We start from the raw sequence: 22,903 nt of genomic DNA, 5'->3' as shown, positions 1-22,903 counted from the left end.
TCCTCTCCTCTCAGCACAGCAACCCAGCTGGGTTGCCGCACACCTTCCTCTCCTCCTCCTCTCTCGGCACAAAGATCCAGCTGGGTTGCTGTGCCAAAGGGGGAGGAGGCACGCATCTGGTGAAAGCCCCGCAAAGAGTTTCTTTCAGCCCCACACCTTCCCACCAAGACCCTCATTCAAGTATAAGCCGAGGGGGGCTTTTTTTCAGCATAAAATGTGCTGAAAATCTAGTCTTATACTCGAGTATATACAAAATATAAAAGGACAGCCATGCCTTTTGCAAACAATCTAGTCCTTGTCCAGCTGCAAAACTAGATTAATTATGGAGGGAGATAAAAGAAATTTCAATGAGCATTTGAATGTGTTTTCTTCAGAGACAAACACAAAACATGTGTTCTCTGCCACAGTATTGCAGGGACAGTATGGCAGGTCAGAGAAAATAGCCATATATGAAACAATACACTTTAAGATTCCCGCAAAAGTTCAATGCTGAAATTGGAACCATGCAATTTCTTTCTAAGTAAACATCCATAGGATTATACAGTAGACTTTCCACTTTTGTGGACATTTGGGGAGGGGTGTCCATAAAAATGGAAAAACCATAAATAAAAAGGGTTGATTTAATTTTTTTATTTAAAGAGTTTCATAACAATATGAAACTCTCTAGTTTAAATAAATAAATAAATAAATGCACATGACCATTGGTCGGAGCATTAATAATTTGATTGATTGATTGCTGATTGCATAGTAATATGGTGCCCATGACATGATGGGTCCCCTAGTACTCCTGCGATCATAGCACAATGAAATCACTGGTACAATGTCCGTACTGATGGGTTCATAAAGCCAGTAGTTGAGTGTTGAGTGTTGAATTATGTTTATGAAGTCAGGGGTTTGAATCCCTGCTTGGCTGTGGAAACCCCCTGGATGCTAGCCATTATCTTTGTAATAAAAAAACACAGTTTTCTGTGTAAACAACCTCATGTACACTTTTCATGAAGAATATGTGTCTAACTGCAAAAATTCTTATCTATCCAGATTTCTCATCAGAGTTTACTGCTTCTCTTTTTAAATCCTGGATTTGAGTATTGAGTATCCTGGATTTGAGTATTTTTTCCATCCCTCATTTCTGCCTAATGCATTAGGATACAGTGGCTAATGTTTCAATAACACCATTCACAGCAGTGCACAGATTCTCTAACTAGATCAAAGTTAAAATCTGTAGTGGATATTCCTTAAGCATATGGTGAATCTCCCCCACACACAAACACTTTATTTCATTCCCTATTCTGTATGACATATCACTTTATGTCTTTTAAAAAAATGTTCATGTAGAATACTGTTCCAAAAAGTTTGCTAATCCTAATTTTAGCAAACTGAAGAAATGTCTTCCCATTTTTGAGCTAATCAGTCAGGGTTTAAATCATATTACCTATCCAAGTGTTAATATCTCTAATTTCACACATAACACTTGTCAGACAAGTAGGTTCCTATCATGTGATGCATTTCATGATGGTTAATAACAAGTTATGCAGTACAGCCCTTTAATTTATAATGTTTTATTTTAAAAACACCACTTCTGGGCAAGACTAATTTTGAGAAAGTCTTGCAACATTTCTGGAAGGATGAAAATATAAAATAGTTGAAAGTCTTTTTTTAACAAAGGAAGAGCTCATATCGTCATAGATGGTATTATGAAGCAGCAAGTTCTTGGTTTGATCAGTTTGTTAAGAGCAAATCTAAAAAATCCATATTTTTCTTATAAAAACTTTTAAATGCAGATAATTTCTAGGTTGCTTCTTTGTGTCGAGGGCTCTTTTTATTTATTATTATTATTTAAAAATAAAAATAGGCAAGATTCCAAACACTCAGGTATGAATGTATATGTACCAAGATAGATGTCATTCATCTGTTGAATCCTTAGATTAAGAAATGTGACTCCCCCCCCCCCCCAGCTCAAGATTTCCTCCCTCTATCCCTATTCTTTTCTTTCTTCTCTCCCATGATCTTCTGTAGTATGAACAATGACCAAACTACAGGAAAAGAGATTCCACCTGAAGATTAGGAAGAACTTCCTAATTGTGAAAGCTGTTCAGCAGTGGAACTCTCTGCCCCAGACTGTAATTGAGGCTTCTTCTTTGGAGACTTTTAAAAAGGCTGGATGGCCATCTGTCATGGTGTTTTGAATGCAATTTTCCTGCTTCTTGGCAGGGGATTGGACTGGATGGCCCAGGAGGTTTCTTCCAACTCTATGGTTCTATGATCTCTTTATCTCAGATACTTCTATAAAAGAGGAACCAACAAAGGAACATCTACCTCCTGCCTTGCTCAAACCAGTGGATGTCATATGTTTTACACTTCTTATACCATAAACTCTTTTCATTGTCTGTATTAGCTGAGTCTGATGAGCACTCCAGTTTATAACATGTAAAGGACACTAGATGAGGACATTTGACCTAGCTATGGAAGCTCTATTGGCTAAGAGATCAAAGCTTCATTCCGCCATCTTCACCCAAAATTTTGGGCTACTCAAATAAAAAAAAACTTTGGGTGACTGAGTGGCCTTTTTTAATAATTCAGTTCAGTTCTGATGCTTAAAATGAAAATCATAATCTCAGCCAATGCTCAAACGCACTCTTTAATTCTTTTTGTATGATAGGAAGCTAGTAAAGCTTGAGGTTCTAGTAATGAATCATGTACGTCCAACAAGCCTGAAATATTCCCTCCTCCGCTGTAAGATGATGGGTTCATCAAAATGCATTGAAGTATAAACTACATGGTATATTGACTACATAGCATTCAGTTGATCCCCATGTTATTTTACTTTGAAGTAAGCATTCCGATCAGGATTATCATGCATGAAGGGAAATGGGATTACTAAAAACTCCCTCCATTAGCATCAAAAGAGTTTGGCTGTTCAGTTAACTCCTGTGAGTGTCAGCTTAGGGTTGCCAGAATAAAAACATGAAAAAGTGTGTGTGTGTTTTATACTTGTGTATAAAAGGGTATTTTGGCAGATATTGCTTGCTACCTGGTTGGACTTGCTGAATTTTCCTCTTCTACACTGCCATTAAAATGCAGGGACCATCTCAAGGTTTTGATCTGGTAATACCAGACCAGATATACATCAGTTGTGTCTGCTTTCAGATGGAGACATGTAAGAAAATTGTCCTTGTTTTTGTTTCTACTGCTGCATCCATTCATTATCTACCTGTAATCAATAAAACCATTTTATGTCATCCCTGGTTTGATTTTACTTCAGTCTGTCCTTGAACTTAGTTTGGCTAGGTTTTGAATGAGAGCTCTCATTCTGACCTTTAGGTGAATTTGTCCCTTAGGAATGAGAAACGTTGAATCAATTTCTATTGGTGAAAAGCTATGCAGACTGTCAAGTGACAGAGGACAGCACAACATTTTTCATTGTCAGTGAATCTAACCAGGACATAGTCTTGAATTTCAGCACTCTCCACTGAAGAGAAATTAACTCAGTTAGCCTAGAGGAAAATATTTGCCAGTAGAACAGGCAGAACAATGTTTTAAATTTGGCCTGAAACAAATTCCATTTTGTAGTACATAATGACCAACTGCTAAAAGTGAAGGAGGGCAAATAAGGTAATGCTCCATATCCAGATATTCTAGACTCTTAGCAGTATGGTAAATATCATTGGAGCCAATTTTTGCATGGCTTCCCCTTCAGTGGGTTTTCATCCTACTTTTGAAACCTTCCATTACAAATAATAGGAAAGAATTAGTTTACAGTATATAATAATAATAATAATAATAATAATAATAATAATAATAATCTTTATTTATATACCGCTCAATCTCCCCAAGGGGGACTCAGGGCAGTTTCCAAGCAACATCACCAAAACATACAGAGTAATCAGCATAACATAAAATTAACAAAACAACATAAGCATAAAATTATCACAATAACACATATATATTAAAAATAATCCTGTCTGTTTAGAGCATTTAAAAAGGCCGGGACGGGGCTAGTGCAAACTCAAAATATCCTTTTCCTTTTCCCTCCTCTCTAGTTTCATACTTTTGATATGATGCACGGGCACTGTGGAAAACTATGGGAACCACGAGATGCAGAGCCAAACTTAAGAAATGGGGCTGCAAAGTGGAGCCCACAACATGCGAGTGTGGAAAAGAGCAAACCACAGACCACCTATTACAATGCACAATGGAGGACTTTCTTATAGCAACACCAGAGGCACTCCAAGTGGCCAGCTACTGGTCAAAGGACATTTAATAGAATGCCAAGTTTTTTAACTTTGTGTTTTCTCAAATACATTGGTTTGCTCCTGATACGATAAATAAATAACTGACTTGGAAAGAGGAGATCTGCCCTTAATGCCCCACAAAATATGTTCCTAAAGCCACTGGACTGCAGTCTTAAGCATGGAATCCTAGGTGCGCTTACTCTGAAGCAAGTTCCACTGAAACTATTGAGGTTGACTTCTATATAAATGTGTTTCTAGCTAAACCTAGCACATACCATGCTTGACTCCTAATCAAACCAATTAATGCCTTAACCTTCACAAGGAGCTGGGTCTGCTTCTTTCCTCCAGGATGAGAAAAATGATTACATGAGCTTTAAACTTCCCAAGGTAGCTATTGCTTCTCTGACCTCTTCGGGAATTGCAAGTAGCAGCTCATGTTGCTCAGGACAGATAAATATTTGTTCACTGCACAAGCAAAACCAAATCATTCTATTTGAGCACAGCCAGTATTTCCTTTTATTTGCCTTTCAGCAAAGTGTTTTGCCTTCATCCGGCTTGCTTTGACAGTGTTCACCAAAGGAGTTCTGAAAATACTGTCTTTTACAAAGATAAAGCCAATGGGCTTTCTATTGTAACTGTACGCTATGACTCTGGAGTCTGTTTTTTCAGGGCGGGCCCTGACTTGTCACAAGGTAAATTTACCTGCTTCAGGCAACACCAGAAGAAAGGAACGGATGAAGAGAGGCATGACATTCAACTGAAGCAAAAGGTCAATTCGCATAAACTTGGCGATTGTGACCCTCCAGATGTTGTTTAATCACAGAATAGATCTTTATAGGCAGCCTGTGTGTGTGTTTATAACTGTGGAAATGTAAAATGTGTAGTGATGAGGTGATAAGTTTAGTTTTCACAATGGCCACTGTAAGACAAAGACAGGAATCAAGATGGTTATTGAAGTACAAAGGTGGTCTCTTGTTGCACATTAACATCAGAATGTTTAGATGATTCAATTATTTGGTTTAATGTAAATGTTTATTTAATTGTATGTTGTTTTTATGGCATTGAATTGTTGCTTATGTGTAAGGCCACTCTGAGTCCCCCTCGGGGTGAGAAGCGTGGGGTACGAATATGGTAAATAAATAAATAAAACACTCAATTTGTCACCATATTCAGGTGTCACCAAGAGACATCAACCATCATTTTTTACTATGAACATGCTCAATACTTTGCATTTGTGTGGAAGAGCCAATTCTTTTTTAGTTGTCACTTAGTAAGATTATTATTTTCTTGCAGTTCAGAGAGTGAAAATGGAACAGAAGAAAGGAAGAAATCTGGCAAACCATCCCCTCGATTGTCACAGATATCATCTACTGATGCTGAATATTTTGAACACCAGAGGAAAATTTCAATTTCAAGGTAATAAAGAACGACAACAGTGTAAACTTTTCAAAAATAAAATCCATGCATGATAGACATTAACATAACTGTGCAGCCTGCAAATATCAGAATTCTCCCAGGGTTTATGTATTAAGCATAAGCTAGGTTTAGATCAGAAGATTTCTGTCAGAAACCCTTCTCCACCAGCCTCTGAACCAGAAAAAAATAACTTTAGTGTTGCTTAAGATATGACTAGATACAGGAACAATCACTATATACAGTAAGTCATAAAAGGAAGGGAATAGCCCAACAATTATCAAGCCCTTTCATAAATGTCCAATTAAGCACCATGGCCATAACTACAGCTATTGCTATGTTCCTTTAGTCCACATGGCTATAAATGGCAATTGTCTATCATTAAGGGAGTTGGGCAGGATTCAGTCAGAGTATATATGATATGGGAGAAGATTTAGGTCTTCAGTCATGTCATAATATAGCACCTATTCCATCCACAAGAAGTAAGGCTCCATGGTAGAGGATAGATTTTGTAAATAGTTAATCCCAAATTTATTCCCTGACAACTTGTCCTTCTTTCATTATTCTAGGTCAAAGACTGTTGTTGATAATACCTTCTTTGCAATTGATGGCAAAAATGACTCAAAGCCTGAAAGAAAGAAGCATGCTTCAAATCAGGTGTGAAAGAAAAATGTTTACTTATTTGTGATGTGGACGGATGTTGACTCATTATGGCCAGAGGGGGGGAAAACATTCTGTTATGGACTGATTATGGCAATAGATCTACTGCAAAAGATCTGTCTGGGGGAAAAGATAGCACTGGAATGTTTCTGCTCCTCTCTCTTGAGATGTGGGATCTATTAGCAGAAGTGATACATCCAACTTCCTATTATCAGGGAATTATTATGGACACGGTAGTTAAGAACCTAGGTACAAAAACAGACTATGAGTTATTTTTACATACCCTTCCACTATTCCAATTGGCAGGGACAGACCCAATTAAACATGCCTTCCCTCTTTCTCAGCTACTTTTAAAGGGTCCCTGTTTCTCTCTCCTCCTCTCAATTTCCCACTTTATCTTCAGTTTACTTTAATTGCTGCAAATTGAGGGCCCATCCAGACAGCCCCTTTATCGAGGAAATTTCCACAATAAAAAGGGGGCTGTCAAGATGATGTTCAGGCCAACCCACAATTAATTCACCACAAACCAAGAAAATCCTGATTTGTGGTGAATTAATTAGATAGTGGATTTATTCCGTGCCTTCTCGGAAGGCATGGGATAAACCCACTAGTTCCCACAGATTTCTGGACTAAACTGTGGGAATCCCACCCCCCTCACCTACAGTCACCAGAACCCTTTTAAAAGTAAAATAAACTTACCCAGCTTCCATTACAATCTTCCTGGAGCTCTTCCAGCACGTAGAAATGACACACCAGGAGAGCTGAGGGGAAGGAGAGATTCCCCCCCCCCCCCCGCTGCTGTCCTGGTGCACCATTTCTATGCTCTGGGAAGATTGTAATGGAGGCCAGGTACGTTTCTTTTACTTTTGAAAGGGGTTTGGGGAAGGTCTCCAAATGTTCTGCCGGGCCAGTCCCTGCAGAACATCTGAACACCCACCCCAGAAAGCACGCACTTGTATTCAACTAGTTTGAATACAATTCACTCAGCAACTGAAGGAGGAGGAGATGATGGGTGGAATCTAGCTTTTTCCAGTAGGCTTGAGCAAAAGCAAACTGCTTCAGCCTCTCCTGTCTTGTATGCTCTTTCTCATTAATAAACTTTGACATCTTGATCACATTCTGATGTTACTTGCCGACACATATTCTGGGTTTCATCTGTGAAATGTGGGTAGATATGTTACTCCCTCTCTCCAGGAAGAAAAGAACAATAACCAAATGTTGACCTCATCTTGGCAGGGCCAGTATCCCCTAGGAACCAAACAACATGATGCTCCTTCCTGCTGCATTGCCCAGGAATGGTGTTCTAAGCAAACTATACTATATAAGCATGATCTATATATTGTCATTGTGCCAACATTCAAACACGGCCCTACAAGAAAATTGTAATTGGGACTAACCTTGGACATTTTCACAATGTAGTCAAAGTATCAAAATCATTTTCCCTAATCACAAGTTATGGGTCTTTGGGGATCTCTATCTTATTCTATTTCTGTTACCACTGTGATCCCTTCCCTGGAGCTTTCCTCCCTTTCAGTAGGTAACAGACCCAAAGTCTTTATTGGTCTCCTCCGTTCCTGACAATCTTGGGTGTTTTGTTTGACTTTACTCCTAGTTTCTTCCACTTCCTGATACAGAAAAATGGATTCACCTTTACTTAAATATAAGAGAAGCATAGGTTGAGATATGGTGAACAGGGATATGGGTGATAATATGAATGCAGTAATAATTAAAATATATTTCATTTTTTTCCTGTCTACAGTTTAAAGCAAATGCTCACTTTCACAAGCTGTTTCTGGATGTCCCAATTGATGAACCTTTGAGACAAAGTAAGCTGAAAGTGCTAACATTTTCTGTTATTATGTCATGTTCTTATGAGCTGTGTTTTTATTTGTTTAAATACATCTTTTTCAATGAATAATATACTGTAATCTCTATTGCTTGTTATAATGTCAGTATATGATGTTCAGCTATTGGCTCATAAATTTAGATATTCTAGGGTTTTTTTAATCATCTATTCCAGGTCATAGCCAGAATTGTTCTTCCTCATAGAATCCAATGGCTACTTAATATTGAGTACTTTCTTCCCTGTAAATGCTAAAGTTCAGGTTACAAAAGCACTAAGATGTGATCCAAGACCATTTGGCCTTTGCAAAGTTATTTTTCCCTTAAGAATCACATCCTGCATTTTTTTAATCACGTTATATATGTAGAATATGTGAAATATATTTCTTAGAGGATTTCACTAGTGTAACTGTTAGATAACCTGTCATATCTGACCTTTGTAGATTTCACCTGTGCCTTACAAAAAGAAATCTTGTACCAAGGGAAGCTTTTCATTTCGGAGAATTGGATTTGCTTCCATTCAAAGGTCTTTGGCAAAGATACTAAAGTAAGTAAAGTCACTTTTATGAATTAGATTCAATGAGTGCTGCCTAATTCTAATTTAATGTTCATATTAATGTTCATATTATTAAAATAATAATTGACATAACATGAAACATAACTATAGAAAATCTGATGTTCTTGCTCCAGCTTCCATAGCACTGGCTTCAGCTATGTTTAATAACTGAAGTGATTTTTCTACATTGTTATCTAGGTATTTGATCTACAAAACGTATTGTAGTGCAGGTGTGGTTGTGTTCACAGTGGCACTGTGGTAGATGATACTAGCCAGTATTGCCAGGATCCTTTCTTTAGAGAGGTGGTTCTCAACCTGTGAGTCCCCAGATGTTTTGGCCTTCAGCTCCCAGAAATCCTAACAGATGATAAGCTGGGATTTCTGGGAGTTGAAGGCCAAAACTCCTGAGGACCCACAGGTTGAGAACCACTGTTTTAGAGAAACCAAGTTCTAAGGGAGCAACATGCTATTACTAGATTTCCTCTATACTAAGTTACATTAGAAGTGGAGTAGACTGAGGTCCCATCTACACAGTGAACATGCCCCTTATGTTTTAATTGATTATTTCATCTTTTCCATTACAAATAAATTCTACATGGTATTTTTGGGGTCACAATCCTGAAAGTGAAGTGGTAGTCACCATCACCACAGTCATCATCTCCCTGTGCTTGACTATCCCAAAATGTTGCAGAAAATTATTGTGTGGAGAAATGCATATTTATTTGTTTATTTTGCACACAGCAATCTTTTGAATAATGTATGTGATTATTGCTGAGGAGCAACCTCAAGATTTAGGGTGCTTCTTATAGCTGGAAGATGCCCATACAACTGATCATTTGCAACATGCTGAGTAGTATTTTGCGCATTAAATGTTTGCTAATGGTTGGCTTTTAATGAGTCCTCCTCAGTTTTCAAATCATTATAGTTGTCATCATTGGATTTTTAAGAGAAGCAAATGCTGGACTATTCAGGATGTTTGTAACTTTAAATATCGTGTATCAAAAGCATTATTTCCTCTTCAGTATCCCATGGGGAATGCTAGAACAGAAGAGCATAATACACACTGTCAGCTTAAGCTTCATAAAACCATAAACTATTTACCCATTATAGGCTGTTTCTAAATAAATTGTCATTTTCTCACTACAATTACAAATATGATTTCATTTCAGATAACCATACCTGTCCACTCTGTCACACTAATAAAGAAAACTAGAACTGCCCTTCTTGTGCCAAATGCTTTGGTTATAACAACTGTTTCTGATAGGGTGAGTTCACATTTTATTTTTGATGTTTCTCCTATTTCCAGTTATTTCTTGTACTATTATTATTATTATTATTATTATTATTATTATTATTATTATTATTTTAAAAAAGGAAACCTACATGTATTGTGGGCCCTTGGTATTTGCTTCCAGAATCTCTCATGGGTATCAAAATCCATTATTGCTCAAGTCCCATTAGTGTATGTTAAATGGCATACTACAATGGTGTCCTTTATATAAACTGGCAAAAATCAAGATTTACTTTGTGTGTGTGTGTGCAAGCATGCATGCATGCATGCGTGTGTGCATTCAAGGTTGAATTTATGGGTGCAGAATCCATGGATGTAACAGTTGACTGTAACTCTTTCTTTAAAAAAATAAATGAATATAGGAATTGTTCTTCACGATTGATAAAAAGCTGTTGCAGTGCATGAAGTGACTGTTAAAATGTAACTCTAGGGGAACTGACTTTTAGTAAACTTATGTATTACTTTCATACATCAAAACTAGCAGACTATTACTAGACACTTGAAAGCCCTGTATAATTTCACATTGCTCCTTGAAAAATTATGGTTGGGGCCACAATTTACAAGTTTCTGTATCCTATTACATTGTATCCCACAACTATGAATTATCTTTAAAAACTTTTGTCTTTAGTAGCACACTGTCAATACAGACTATATATAACAGACTATGGGCCCTTCTAGACAGGGGCTATATCCCAGGATCTGATCCCTGGTTTTCTGCTTTAAACTGGATTATATGAGTCTGCACTGCCAGCTAATCTGGGATAAACAGAAAACCTGGGATCAGATCCTGGGATATAGGGCCTGTCTGGAAGGGCCCTAACACGACTTTTCCTTTGAAAACTATTAAAATGTATTTTGTCTTTAAAAGCAATTGTTTTTTTTAAAAAAAGCAATTGTTTAATAAGATGATACGTACGTGTGTGTGTGTGTTTAAAAATTAACAAAGATAAATCCTGGATCCTTCCATTAATTTTAAATATTGTTTCTGGTTTTCTTTTCAGTACATATTCGTCTCTTTTCTGTCCAGAGATACAGCTTATAAGCTATTAAAATCTGTTTGCCGGCATCTAGAGGTGAGTTATAAGTATCTACAAATGTTACTGTCTAGGTATGTTCTTCATTACCAGCTGATTCAACTGTATAATTTTAAACTATGTTTTCAGGATTTCAGTGTTGGCAACAGTCCCAATCCTTCTTCTCCAGAAAACAGTTTCAGGGGTGATCGCCCTACAACTTTACCTCTGGTAAGTGATGCTGTGGGCATCAAAAACAGCATCGGTACTGAAAAACTATTGATGGATTATATTCTTAATTAACAGCATTAAAAAGGACAAGTTTCAATTAGCCTCAAGTTTACTTCCTACCTCACTCTCCTATAGCAAAACCACAATGATAATTTGGGGACGTTTTTACTTTTTAGATTAATAACAGTATATTGCTGTAATGTTACATCCCTCACAAAGTATAATATATCTTAACTATAGTTCATGTAAACAAGCAAACATAGTTTACATAACTAGTTGGTTTAAGGGTGCTGAGAGCCAGTGTGGAGTAGTGGTTTGAGCATTGAACTAAATTTCCAGAGACAAGGATTTGAAGTCTCACATAGTTAAGGAAAACCAAGGGTGACTTTGGTCAAATCAAAGCTGCTCAACCTCAGAGAAAAGCAAAGCCCAACCACCACCACCACCACCACCACCACCCCAACAAATCTTGCCAAGAAAAACCCATGATATGTTCTCCATATCATGGGTTGCCATAAATTAGAAATGACTTGAAAGCACACAACAACAAGAATTGCAGGTTTAGACATGATAAATCACACATAATTGAAAACATGAGCGAAGGAAGAGATCCTTACATGGCCCAGTCCTATTTTACAACCCCAACTACAAAACCACTCCCTGCCCCACCCACCCAAAAAAAACTATATATCTGTGGAAACTTCAACATGTTCTGTGCCCCTAACCCCCACAAAAGTGAGGGCCTGTTGTAATGTCATAGGGAAGTTAGAAACGTCTTCATGTTAAATTAGACTAGATGTCCCTTGGAACTCTATAATTCTACAGTGTGAGAAAATTCTTACCCATTAAACTAGATTAGGTTTGCAAAGTGTGCCTTCATGAGGATTATCAAACAATGATCAGTGCAGTTGTTTCCTCCATTGCAATCCTATACAGTTAGCTAGAAGTAAGCTCCAGTTAGCTCAGTGACTGGAGTAGACTGACACAGGAGTGCATTATGAATGTGCTGTGCTATTTTAAGTCAAATTGCTTCAGGCATGAGATAAGGGGAAAATAGCTAATAGCCTGGTATTTTTGATGCACTTTCTAGGATTTCAATGAAGACTTTTCTGAACTAGATGGCATCATCCACCAACGCAGGCAGGAGATGGAAGAATCCAGTAGCACTGGCTCACAGACTCCAGAACTGGAACATTTCCAAGGTATATATAAAGCATTTTATCTAGACTATCAGATTAGAAGTCTTTCTGTCTAAGGGTTTAGAAAAAGGTACCTTCTGTTTATGTAATACTTATCTGAATTTGCAAAAAGTTCTACTTTTTATAGTGGCTATTTTTACAATGTATCTGTGAGTGCTGGTCACAAAATGCCTGATTTTATTGGGAATGGCAGCATTCTTCCAATTTAGTGTTTCTTGTGAGAATCCATACTTCAGTTTGAACATATAGTATGCAGAATCAAATTTTGAGTGAAGGTGTCCTCCATCTCAGCACACAGATAAATTTGCCTGTCATACAACACTTTTGCCACAGTTGAGGGATGGAGTCTGCCAGATCCCATCAAACAACATAATCTACTTCCAGCAGGGCACCGTCCTTCAACTGTGATGAAATCATCATAAGAAGAAACTATGAGAACATGAGAGGCTTCCTGTGTTCTCATTGAGAAGAACGGGACAGGTGCGAGGGGAAGTCAGGCAGCAATGCTTCTTCCCCCCCCCCCTCCCCATGGTAAGGGGCAATGCAGGCAATATGGGGCACAGGGCAACCATTTTCACCCACTGCCCTCCATATTCACCAAGCTGCATGGCAAATCCCTGCATGATTTTAAAATAAATACAGTAGACCCAGTTATTACATGAACTCTTAGAACACAGTTTCATTTGCACAAGAAGAGCTTTGGATACCATTGAATAACTCTGCCTATATCTAGCCATGTCAAGAGAAGAGTTTTCTCTAGGTCTCCAAAGCAATGTTATGGTCAATTTCTGCTGGTACTTCCACTGAAAGTTGACCATAAAATCACACTGGAGGCCTGAAGAAAACACTTCTCAAGAAATTGCTATGTCCTTCAGAGCAATTCTATAGTATGGTTTGGTCAGAAGCCCAAGTAAGAAAAACAGAGTTACGGATTATGTAAAACCCATATTACGCAAAGGGTCCTGGAATGCATTCCTCATGTAATGTGTGAGTCTACTGTAATTTTAATTGAATTTCTTAAATTCATTTAAATAGAAATAACCCATAGCATTAAAGAAAATAGTTGTGTACATTCTCATTTGGAGTTACACATTCATTCTCAAAGTGCAAATTCAAGTTATTTCATGTGTTATTTGTAATGTTTTCCATGCTTCTGCTTTTCATTTAATTTTTTTTTTGTTCAATAGATTATCACCTGGTTGGCAGCCAAGCTCATCTGAGAGCATCCCAGGTGGAGACAAATGCGCTCCATGCAGATGGACAGTCTAAACATTTGTGTGATGATAAAGTCAGGAATGCTTCAAGAAAAGGTAAATAAACACAATCCACTTTTATACATAGTGCTAGGAATAAAATTGATATAGACAACCATCTGCTTAAAAACACTATGGTTTGAATCCAAGTGTCCATCCACAAACAGGAAGTGTCTGCTGTACACAAAAGGGCTATGTTATACTTTGTGTGCTAGAACAGTGTGAGCAAAAAGAAAAATATATTGCAAAGATGTTCGCTCAGTTCATTGAGAATGCATGCAGCCTCTGGCAGAAACATTAAAACTGCTATAGAACCTACCAATTATATTACTGACTCATGAATTAGTATGCATTTGCTGAATACTTCTCGCATTTCTTTTCATTCACATCACACTTCAAGGGATCCAGGCTCTTTCTTCAAATTAAAACACACTTTGGAGAGAAGGTTTTTTGGTTACTAGACTTGTGCACAGATCCATTTTAGCCATTTTCCTTTGGCTGTCAGCTTTTTCGGCTTCTCCGGATGGCCATAATGGCAAGGCCTCAGCTGCCATAAAGTTTTTTTGCCCAAAATGGCCCATGTGGCTGCTGGGCACAGCTTCTTCCCTCCTTTTTGGGAACATGCGGTGCATGCTTCCTTAACCCCATTCCTCAAACCCAGGGCCCCTTGAAAGGAAGAAAGAAAAGGAGAACAGAAAAGATGCTTCCTTCATCCCATTGCTCAAACCCAGATTCCCTTGAAAAGAAAAAAGGGTCCCAGGAAGGGCGCTTCCTTAACCTCATTCCTCAAACCCAGATTCCCTTGAAAGGAAGAAAGGAAAGGGTCCCAGGAAGGGTACTTCCTTAACCCCTTTCTTCAATCCCAGGCTTCCTTGAAAGGAAGAAAGGAAAGAGTCCCAGGAAGGATGCTTCCTTAACCCCATTCCTCAAACCCAGATTCCCTTGAAAGGAAGAAAGGAAAGGATTCCAGGAAGGATGTTTCCGTAACCCCGTTCTTCAATCCCAGGCCCCCTTGAAAAGAAGAAAGGAAAAGATCCCAGGAAAAGAAAGGGGAACCTCTTAATGGTTTTGATCCTCTTGGATCATCTTTCAGCTGCCTAGCCAAAAACATTTTTTTTTTCCATTAGCTCATTTTTGGGAGGTTTCCGAAAACAGATCTGGGTACCCAACGAAATTCGAATACTAAAAACAGATCGCCCTCCAGCCAAATTGCACAAGCCTATTAGTTCCCTACCTTCATGCCAATTCTGACTTATGATTACTCTTTCATAGGATTTTCATGTGATGATCTATTCAGATAGATTTGCCACAATGGTTGAGAGACAGTGGCCTGCCCGAGGTCACCCAGTTAATTTCCACAGTTGAGCATGGATCCTGGTCTCCCAGGAAAGCTGATAGCATATGAAAAAGGGACAAAAGTATGCAAAAAAGAAGTCCCCCTGGGAGAAGCATACATTTTTTCTTTGTGGGAGAACTGATGAAAGGACTGGTAGCTGTACATAGACCATTCCTTCTTTTAGCTGACATTCCCAACATACTAGAATATTTTTTTCCAATTCTGTTTTTCCTTTCATCTATAGCAGGATCTCTATATGCACCACCAGAATTGGTTATACGAGCACCATATACCTCATAATGTGATACTGCTAGGGTTACCTGTTTAGGATCATCACAGATTTTGAGGTTACCAGATCAAAACTGTAGACCAAGAAATGTGTTATACATTACATTTCAACCATAATTGCTCACAGCTTATCATTAAAACTCAGAGGAAATATATTTTCCTGTTTGGTAACTGAGACAGAATTCTTAGCTATCCTTAAATCAAAGTGAAATAGGGGGTTAATCTTTCTCACTTTCTTAGGGAGATGGAATAAAGAATGTCTGAATCTAGCCAACAATTGGCCTGCCACATTTGGGGGGAACATCTGGCATCCCTAGATACAACTGTTTAAATTTTTAGAATTGCTTCCTTTGCCCCACTGTTGTGAATATACCCTATATACTCATTATACATCTAGAATTTTTTGTCAAAAACAAACCTATAAACTTATCCTGAGGCCAATGCGGGTACTGTACCTAACGCTTATCACAAAAAGGAACCATTCTTTTCTCTGAGTGGAGTGGTGAAAGACAACCACTTAGTCTATCCAAAAAGGAGCACCAACCTGATATAGTGCAGCTTCTTGACCTCTTTGAATGCCTGGGCAAGAAAACAGCAGTGGTGGCTGGCTCCCTGGGGTGGTGCTGGTTCTTTCCCCTCTTCATGGCTATGGGTCATATCAAAATTCAGAATTTTGGCCCCACAAACTGCTGTTCACTTATATATGAGGTCAACATACATGGGTATATATGATAGTTCCAATCATATCCGTTTGTGCTTTGAATGCTATTTTCCATAGAGCTGAGAGCATGAGCTCACTAATCCATTAATCACATATTTAAAATGTAAATTTTAATAAAGGCTCCTTTAGCTGTAAACGTGTCTAATGCTGATGATATTACAGTAACCAACAAACTCCATTGATTTCGTATGCCTGCACTCATGTGCTATAGCAGACAAGGCCAGTCAACTTTCATTAAATGAAGTCAAAAATTTAACCTGCATTACCATGTTGTATTATTATTTTTAATTTGATATGGGAAAAAACAACTAGTATAAACTTATCACTATCTAGCAATTCTATTCTCCCATTGGTTGTTCAGATATGGAAATGCAAGAGAGGGCCTTCTTAGTGGCTGCCTCTTTTCTCTGGAACTCTCTGCATAGGAAAGCCAGAGTGAATCCCTCCCTGCTATCCTTCTGGCATTAGACTAAAACCTTTCTTTTCAGGTAGTCTTTTAACAAAGAAAGTTTTTAAGACCAAATCAGGGGGTGTTGTGTAGTGCTCTGCATATTTTAATTTCATTTCAATATTTTTAATTATTAATTTTAAAATAGTACTAGGTTTGATACTGTTTAAGTATTTATAGTCTTTAGGTTTTAAATTGTATATATGTTTTCTGCCTATTTTCACCACTTTGAGTCTCCTTTAGAGAAAAAAGTGGTGGTATAATTAAAAAATCATCATCATCATAACAATATCAAGACCTATGTTGGCAGTCATAAGTATGTTTTGTTCATCTTATAGTTCCATCTGGCATCCTTGGATATTTCCATCAATGGAATTACCAAACATTGTTGTCTACGAACCACATACTTATTCTCTATGCAGTTCTGTAAGTAAGCCACTTTTTTCTGTATACATGTTCTGCTGCCCACATACCCACCAATACTAACAGGCTAAAAACAAGAGGCAGGCTATTTTTCTGGGGACTGCACTAGTATAAATCTGAGATATAGTCAGAAAGTTGGACCTCCTGAGGTTAAATAAATTGCTTACGCATTCCTTTCTCCTCTTATTTCTTACACACCAATCAAGCACTCAATACATTCCACAAGGCAAGAGAGGGAAAATGACCTTTTCTAAATTGTTCCACCTCATATTATGGATAATAGGCTTATGTAGTTTTCCAGAAGCATTTTGACAAATTCCTGGAGGCTAACTAAAAGTAGATTGAGAGATATTTTCAAGGATTATAGGTCAGTACAAACAGTCAGCAGCATCACAACCCAAGCTACAGTTAAGGGGGAGCAGTGAAGCTGGCAGCAATGAAACATCACTGAGGAAAGCTTACTGTGTTATATAGCAAAATATATCAGTTCTCAAGGACCCTATAGACAGCCCTCCATATCCATGGATTCTGTATTCAATCACAATGAATCACAGCTTGAAAATATTCCCCACAAAAATTCCATAAAGCAAACCTTGATTTTGCCATTTTATACTGTATAAGGGATATCACTTTACAGTGCCATTGTGTATAATGATAGTTGAGTATCCATTTATTTTGGTATCCATGGCATTACCTGGTACCAAACTCCTGTAGATACCAAGGACCTGCTGTATTAAAACCTCTGAATGCCCTTTTGTTTGTCGAAGCTTTGCTGCCTTATATCGTGGCACATCTGTTTGATTGCAACAGAAAACTGACTTAAATTCTTAATAGTTTAATCATGGTTAATTTAAGGTAACAAGAATTTCTTAATACACTTCCAGTATCAACAAGCACATACTTATGATTTCAGGCAGTCACATGTGTTTTCTTGTCTGTTTCTCACCACACCTCTCTTGCAGGGTTTGTGCGCTCGTTTTCTCCACATTCTATATGAGATACAAAATCCACATTCTGGAAGACCAACTTGGCTCCATGACTTCCTTCAGGGATTCATATATTAATGAGTAAGCCTGAATTTTCTTTGTTCCCATGTTCCATATTTATCTAAATATTTACAATTACTTGTATCCTATTGGGCACATATGATCACAATTAATTATAATACTAGAGAGTTCTAGTGCCTTACCAAACTCCAGGATTCCATAAGATGCTGCCACAGCAGTCAAAGTGGAACCATGTTGCTATAAATATGTCATGTGAAAGGGATATCTCATTTCTGTGTCCATTCTAAACCAACGGACACCTTCTAAAACAAAGGCAAAGAATTGATTAGCCTTCCACATGGTGTTGCACTGCTAATTCCAACAGCCTTGGCTGACTAATCAAATGGTGGTGGACCACATAAGAGGTCTTCAAACAGGCCCTCAAGATGAAACCCTTCATCTTGGCTCTCTCATTGAATCCAGATTTTATCAGATGAGTTTCTTCTACATATGGTGGTGTCCAGCGTAGTAGCTTTGTGTCTCCTATTGTTTTGTTATTTTGCTGCTCTTTAGTGTGCTTTGAGACTTTTAAAAATACATATTTGCTACTGTGGAAGAGTTTTCCCTAAAGGCTGGTTTTTAAATGAAATAAAATTAATTGTTCTTTCTCCTTTTTTCCATCCGTATTGTGCAGACATCCAGTACCGGAAGGCTTGGCATCCTATCTGCACCTTAACGCTGATGGTCTTTGCGAAGAACTGACAGCTAATCTTATCAAACTAGAAAAGGTAAATATAGAGAAATGCTAAAATGTATTTGTTAGGCTATAACACTTAACCAAAGGGAGCCAGATGTTGTGTGTGTCCTTTGTCCTACAAAAATGCGGTTCTTATGTGCAAGAATGATCTTTGCATGGAGAACTGTAGTGTATGAACTCACCCTTCTACAGAGGAGTAGCATCTCACAAGTACAATATCTCCTTTTTCAAAACAACTAGCATGCTGGATTACATACTAGGAACTTACTAAGAATACACGCTGAAAATTGAAGGTGAAGATGCATTTCACATGCTGCAGAACTGTGCTGGCAGGACAGCTGACCAATAGGTCAGCTATTCAAGTCCAGGGAGAGCAGGTTGTTAGAACAGCCCTTTTTACAAAGTGTGAACTAGCATACTTGTGTTCATACCAAAACAGTAAAAGTCATTCCCTGAATTTCATTGGATGGCATTAGCAATGTGTGTTAAGTTGTTGCCTGCACCTTGAAGATCCTGTCTGCCTTTTGTTAATTTACCACTTGCAAATGTAAATGTCTTTGCCAACCTCCACAAGAAAGACTGGGGTCCAAAACTAGGCAGATGGCCTCTGTGCACTTGGCAAAATTAGGCTACAGTTCCTTACAAAATGTATGCCCTGGGAGTAAACCACATTGAATTCAGTAGACCATACTTACAACCAGAGAAGTAAAAAATTATGTAGTTAATCTCACTATGCAATAAAATAATTTCAAGTAAGAAAGATCTCCCCCGACTCCTTGCCTGCTACAGAGGACCTTGTCCTTCTAAGATTTCTTTTTCATTTCCCATACTCAAAATGTTGTAGCCATTCATAGTGGCTCAGTTCAGATATGAGAGGAAGCCATGATGCAGAAGAATGAGGAAGCAAATGGAATTTATGCTGGTGTGATCCTGGTGTATAAACCTAAGTGAACTAAATTAAATGGATTGCATAAATGAAAGTTCATATTTTGTACAAGTAAAAGTAACTTTTCCCCATGTCTTTTTTTTTTTGTATTTTTCTTTGTTAAAGATACAGAGCAATTTACAAAGACTCCTTGATGACAAAGAATGAATTGCCAGTTCCCTTTGGACTATCTTATTCCTCCTTCTGTTTTATTCTCATGATGAACAACTCCGAAGGTGGCTTCAGGTTTTGTGTCCCAGAGTGTGTATGTCCTTCAGCTCCACCCAAATCCGTCCTGCTTCGGAAGTTTGTGAATAATGTGTGCCTAGTCAAAGGAAGATGCCTTTGTACTATCTATAATGTTGTGTGAATAATTGAAAAGACTGATCATAACACTTTGTTGTATTACTCAAATCTGTAGCAATTCTATTTTCTTGAACTGTACTACATTCTCTCTAAAACTGAATGGGTTAAGGAAAGATCATGATTTTAGTTGCACTATGATCCCACTTTAACTGTCATGTCCGCCTCCTATGGAATCTTTGTGTTTATAGTTTGAGGTTACAATAGAGCAAGGCTTCATGAACTCATGACCCCTTTCTGCCCAAGAAATGTTCACATAACCCCAGGCACAGAGATATATAAAATGGATAAAACATCAAACATTTACTGATAATAAATTAGCAAGGCTTGATAAACAGGCTGAATTTCCTTTTTGTAGAGTAAAGTTGAAGCATTTTCTAAATTGTCCACTATAAACACCGCACATTGTTGCTAACAGATTTGTGTAAATTGATAGCTTTCAGAAACCTGTTGCCAATTTTTTTGTGATCCTAACATTGAGCTAAAGTTTGGATTTGGGACCCACAAATTAAGAAGCAAGTTTCTGGTTGAGAATTCGAAGTATGACTCCCTAAACTGCAAATCCCAGGATTCCATAAATAGGAGCCATTGTTATTAAAGTGGAAACACAGTGCTATTATTAGGGAGTTTGAAAGAGTTCTTTGTTTCTCCTTAATCATGTTCTTTCTGAATGGGACTTGGCATTTTTCATTTTGAGCTTCTAAATGGTTGTGTTCCACTTGTGAATGCCATTCTTGGTCTATAGAGGATGTTTGTGTGGTGTATGTTTTTTAAGGAGGGGGCCAGGTAGGATTAAGCTTCAGTTGCTACTAATCTTTTCCATGTCAGAAGATTATTAAAGACATATCACAAGATCCAGTTGAAAAGTCAACAGTCCTAATTTCCATATAGCTAGGTTCAGTTCAAGTGTAGATATCAGTTTCCAAAAGATTAGCTGAGGGCCATTCTACACTGGTAAAAATCTCAGGAGGAACTGGGTTATATTAACCCAGTTACTCCTGAGATTTTGTCCACACACACTCTCACAACCCCAGCCTCCCTTCAGCCCCCCATTTCCCCCCAAAAAAACTTACCTCAGGGGCCTGCCAGCAGCACAAGCCCCTCTGCAGAGCATTCCTGATACCCAAAATTTATGTGTCAGGAAGTGGAGGGGGGGGTGGGACCTTACCTTAAGGTCTGGAACTTTTCAGGTGTCAAATTAATGCAAAATAAATTGGGAAAGGTGTCGTTTGGATGCCTTAGAGCCTGTGTAGAAGGGCCCTGAGTCAGTGTGCTGCAGCAAATGCAATGCAAGTGAAGTCTCCAAAGATAATACATTTGTAATATTTTGAAATCGCAAGGATGAGTTCATTGTGACTAATTTTCTATGTTAATATTAGTGAGGTCCAGATAGAACCCAGTTGGCCTGAATGTATCCCATATGTTTTTCTGGAGATGGAAAATACCAGCTAGATTTAACAAATCTAAAGCCATGGGAATACAAAACTTAATGGCACAAAGGCAATTAATTTATGCAATGGACTGCCTGACATTTAATTGTTGTATTTGTTTTTGAAGATACGCTCCACAAAGTTAAAAAAACTGGCACAACACAATGAATAATATATATTATTTAAAATTATTTTTCCATTGAATTACATTTTTTCAATCAAATTAAGTCCTTCTAGAAGCTATCATTGAAGTTTTATTCTGAATTAAACTAAAATAACTCAAGGGTCTCTAGACTGCCTTGGGGCAGACTGACAAGCTAGTAGAATAGGCATAACTTTGACATAAGCCAGTTTGGTTCCAAACTATTTTAAGATCTTCATGTGTTTAGATTTTAATCACTTGCCTTATAGGATTTGGGAGTTACAATATGTCAGAGTTCAGTGGGACTTTATTATATTGCCTTGTTCAGTCTGTTGAGAGAATGGCAAATTGGTGAGAACAAAATGTCAAACAGGAAGATGTAATGAGCATCAAAGGCATCTGAATTATAAACAAAATGGTTTTGTTTGTTTTTTTGCTATTATAACACCCATAACTCATCTTCTGACCTTTACTGTTCTCTATACAGTGCCTTGCTGAGGAAAAACACAATGATTCCATTATTTTTGTTTGCTGTATAAGTTGGTTCACATACATGTTATTTAAAGTATCAATATATAAAATACATTCTTCTGTTTACACAGTCGAGATATATCTTATCATTTCTGTGAAATGTAATTTATTTGTTTTTATAATAAATTATTTGCAAAAGTGTAAATTATATAGTTGTTGGTTTGTTTGGGTTTTCTTTTTCTTTTTTTCTTTTAGAGGTATCTGGATTGGAGACTAATCCAAACATTGGGGTAAAGACGGTATTAGGTGTAATAATGACTGCAAGTGATCCATTACTTCATATGACCACTTCTTTCTGATGTTAAGATCAGTGTCATTGTTAATGCAGCCCAAATAACATGATGTATAGCCGAGAAAGGGCTAAATCCTCAAAGATTTTTATCATTTTGTCAAGGTGACACACTGCTCAATAATTATACCATCTTGGGCACACCCAGTTTCATCTGATTTTGGAAGCTAAGTGGGAACAAGCTTGACTAGTATTTGCCTGATAAATCAACAGGGATTTGTGGGTAGGGCTAGGACAGAAACCTGCCTGCAAGAAGAACTGACAAAGCTGGCCTAGATTATTCAACATGTCTCTCTTTACACTATGAATATATAGCACTTTGAAATTTTAGCAGCCATGGCTCCATTCTATAGAATCATGTACTTCACAATTTTGTGAGTTATAGTATTTAAAATGCTCTACCAGAGAGGTTTAGCGACGCAACAAACTGCAAACCACAGGATTCTATAGGAAGCAATCATGGCTGTTAAAGTGGAATCAAAGTACTACTGAGGTGTAGTATAGGATTATAATTTCCTGTGTATTGATATGAATTCTCAGTAGCTGCAGAAAACAACCTCCTTTGAACAGAAAA

The 22,903-nt window shown here is 37.7% G+C and overlaps 1 protein-coding gene across 2 annotated transcripts in view; it reads left to right on the top strand.

The window, feature by feature from the left end:
- The window catches only part of GRAMD2B (GRAM domain containing 2B), a 49,497-nt gene extending 27,348 nt beyond the window's left edge, over positions 1 to 22,149 (top strand). For both annotated transcript variants that reach the window (XM_060761984.2, XM_060761986.2), the window contains exons 2-14: positions 5,526 to 5,648; positions 6,215 to 6,302; positions 8,065 to 8,131; positions 8,591 to 8,694; positions 9,873 to 9,968; positions 10,996 to 11,067; positions 11,158 to 11,238; positions 12,329 to 12,440; positions 13,625 to 13,747; positions 16,822 to 16,909; positions 17,869 to 17,973; positions 18,587 to 18,680; positions 19,701 to 22,149. In XM_060761984.2, the coding sequence (XP_060617967.1) occupies positions 5,526 to 5,648; positions 6,215 to 6,302; positions 8,065 to 8,131; positions 8,591 to 8,694; positions 9,873 to 9,968; positions 10,996 to 11,067; positions 11,158 to 11,238; positions 12,329 to 12,440; positions 13,625 to 13,747; positions 16,822 to 16,909; positions 17,869 to 17,973; positions 18,587 to 18,680; positions 19,701 to 19,742 (1,195 nt within the window). In that variant the 3' untranslated portion in view covers positions 19,743 to 22,149. The remainder of the gene's footprint in view (positions 1 to 5,525; positions 5,649 to 6,214; positions 6,303 to 8,064; positions 8,132 to 8,590; positions 8,695 to 9,872; positions 9,969 to 10,995; positions 11,068 to 11,157; positions 11,239 to 12,328; positions 12,441 to 13,624; positions 13,748 to 16,821; positions 16,910 to 17,868; positions 17,974 to 18,586; positions 18,681 to 19,700) is intronic.
- Positions 22,150 to 22,903: the final 754 nt, after the last annotated feature.

Source organism: Anolis sagrei, chromosome 2 (assembly GCF_037176765.1).
Source record: "Anolis sagrei isolate rAnoSag1 chromosome 2, rAnoSag1.mat, whole genome shotgun sequence".
Taxonomy (NCBI): domain Eukaryota; kingdom Metazoa; phylum Chordata; class Lepidosauria; order Squamata; family Dactyloidae; genus Anolis; species Anolis sagrei.
The sequence above is the reverse complement of the archived record's forward strand: the minus strand, read 5'-3'. Positions and strand labels throughout refer to the sequence as shown.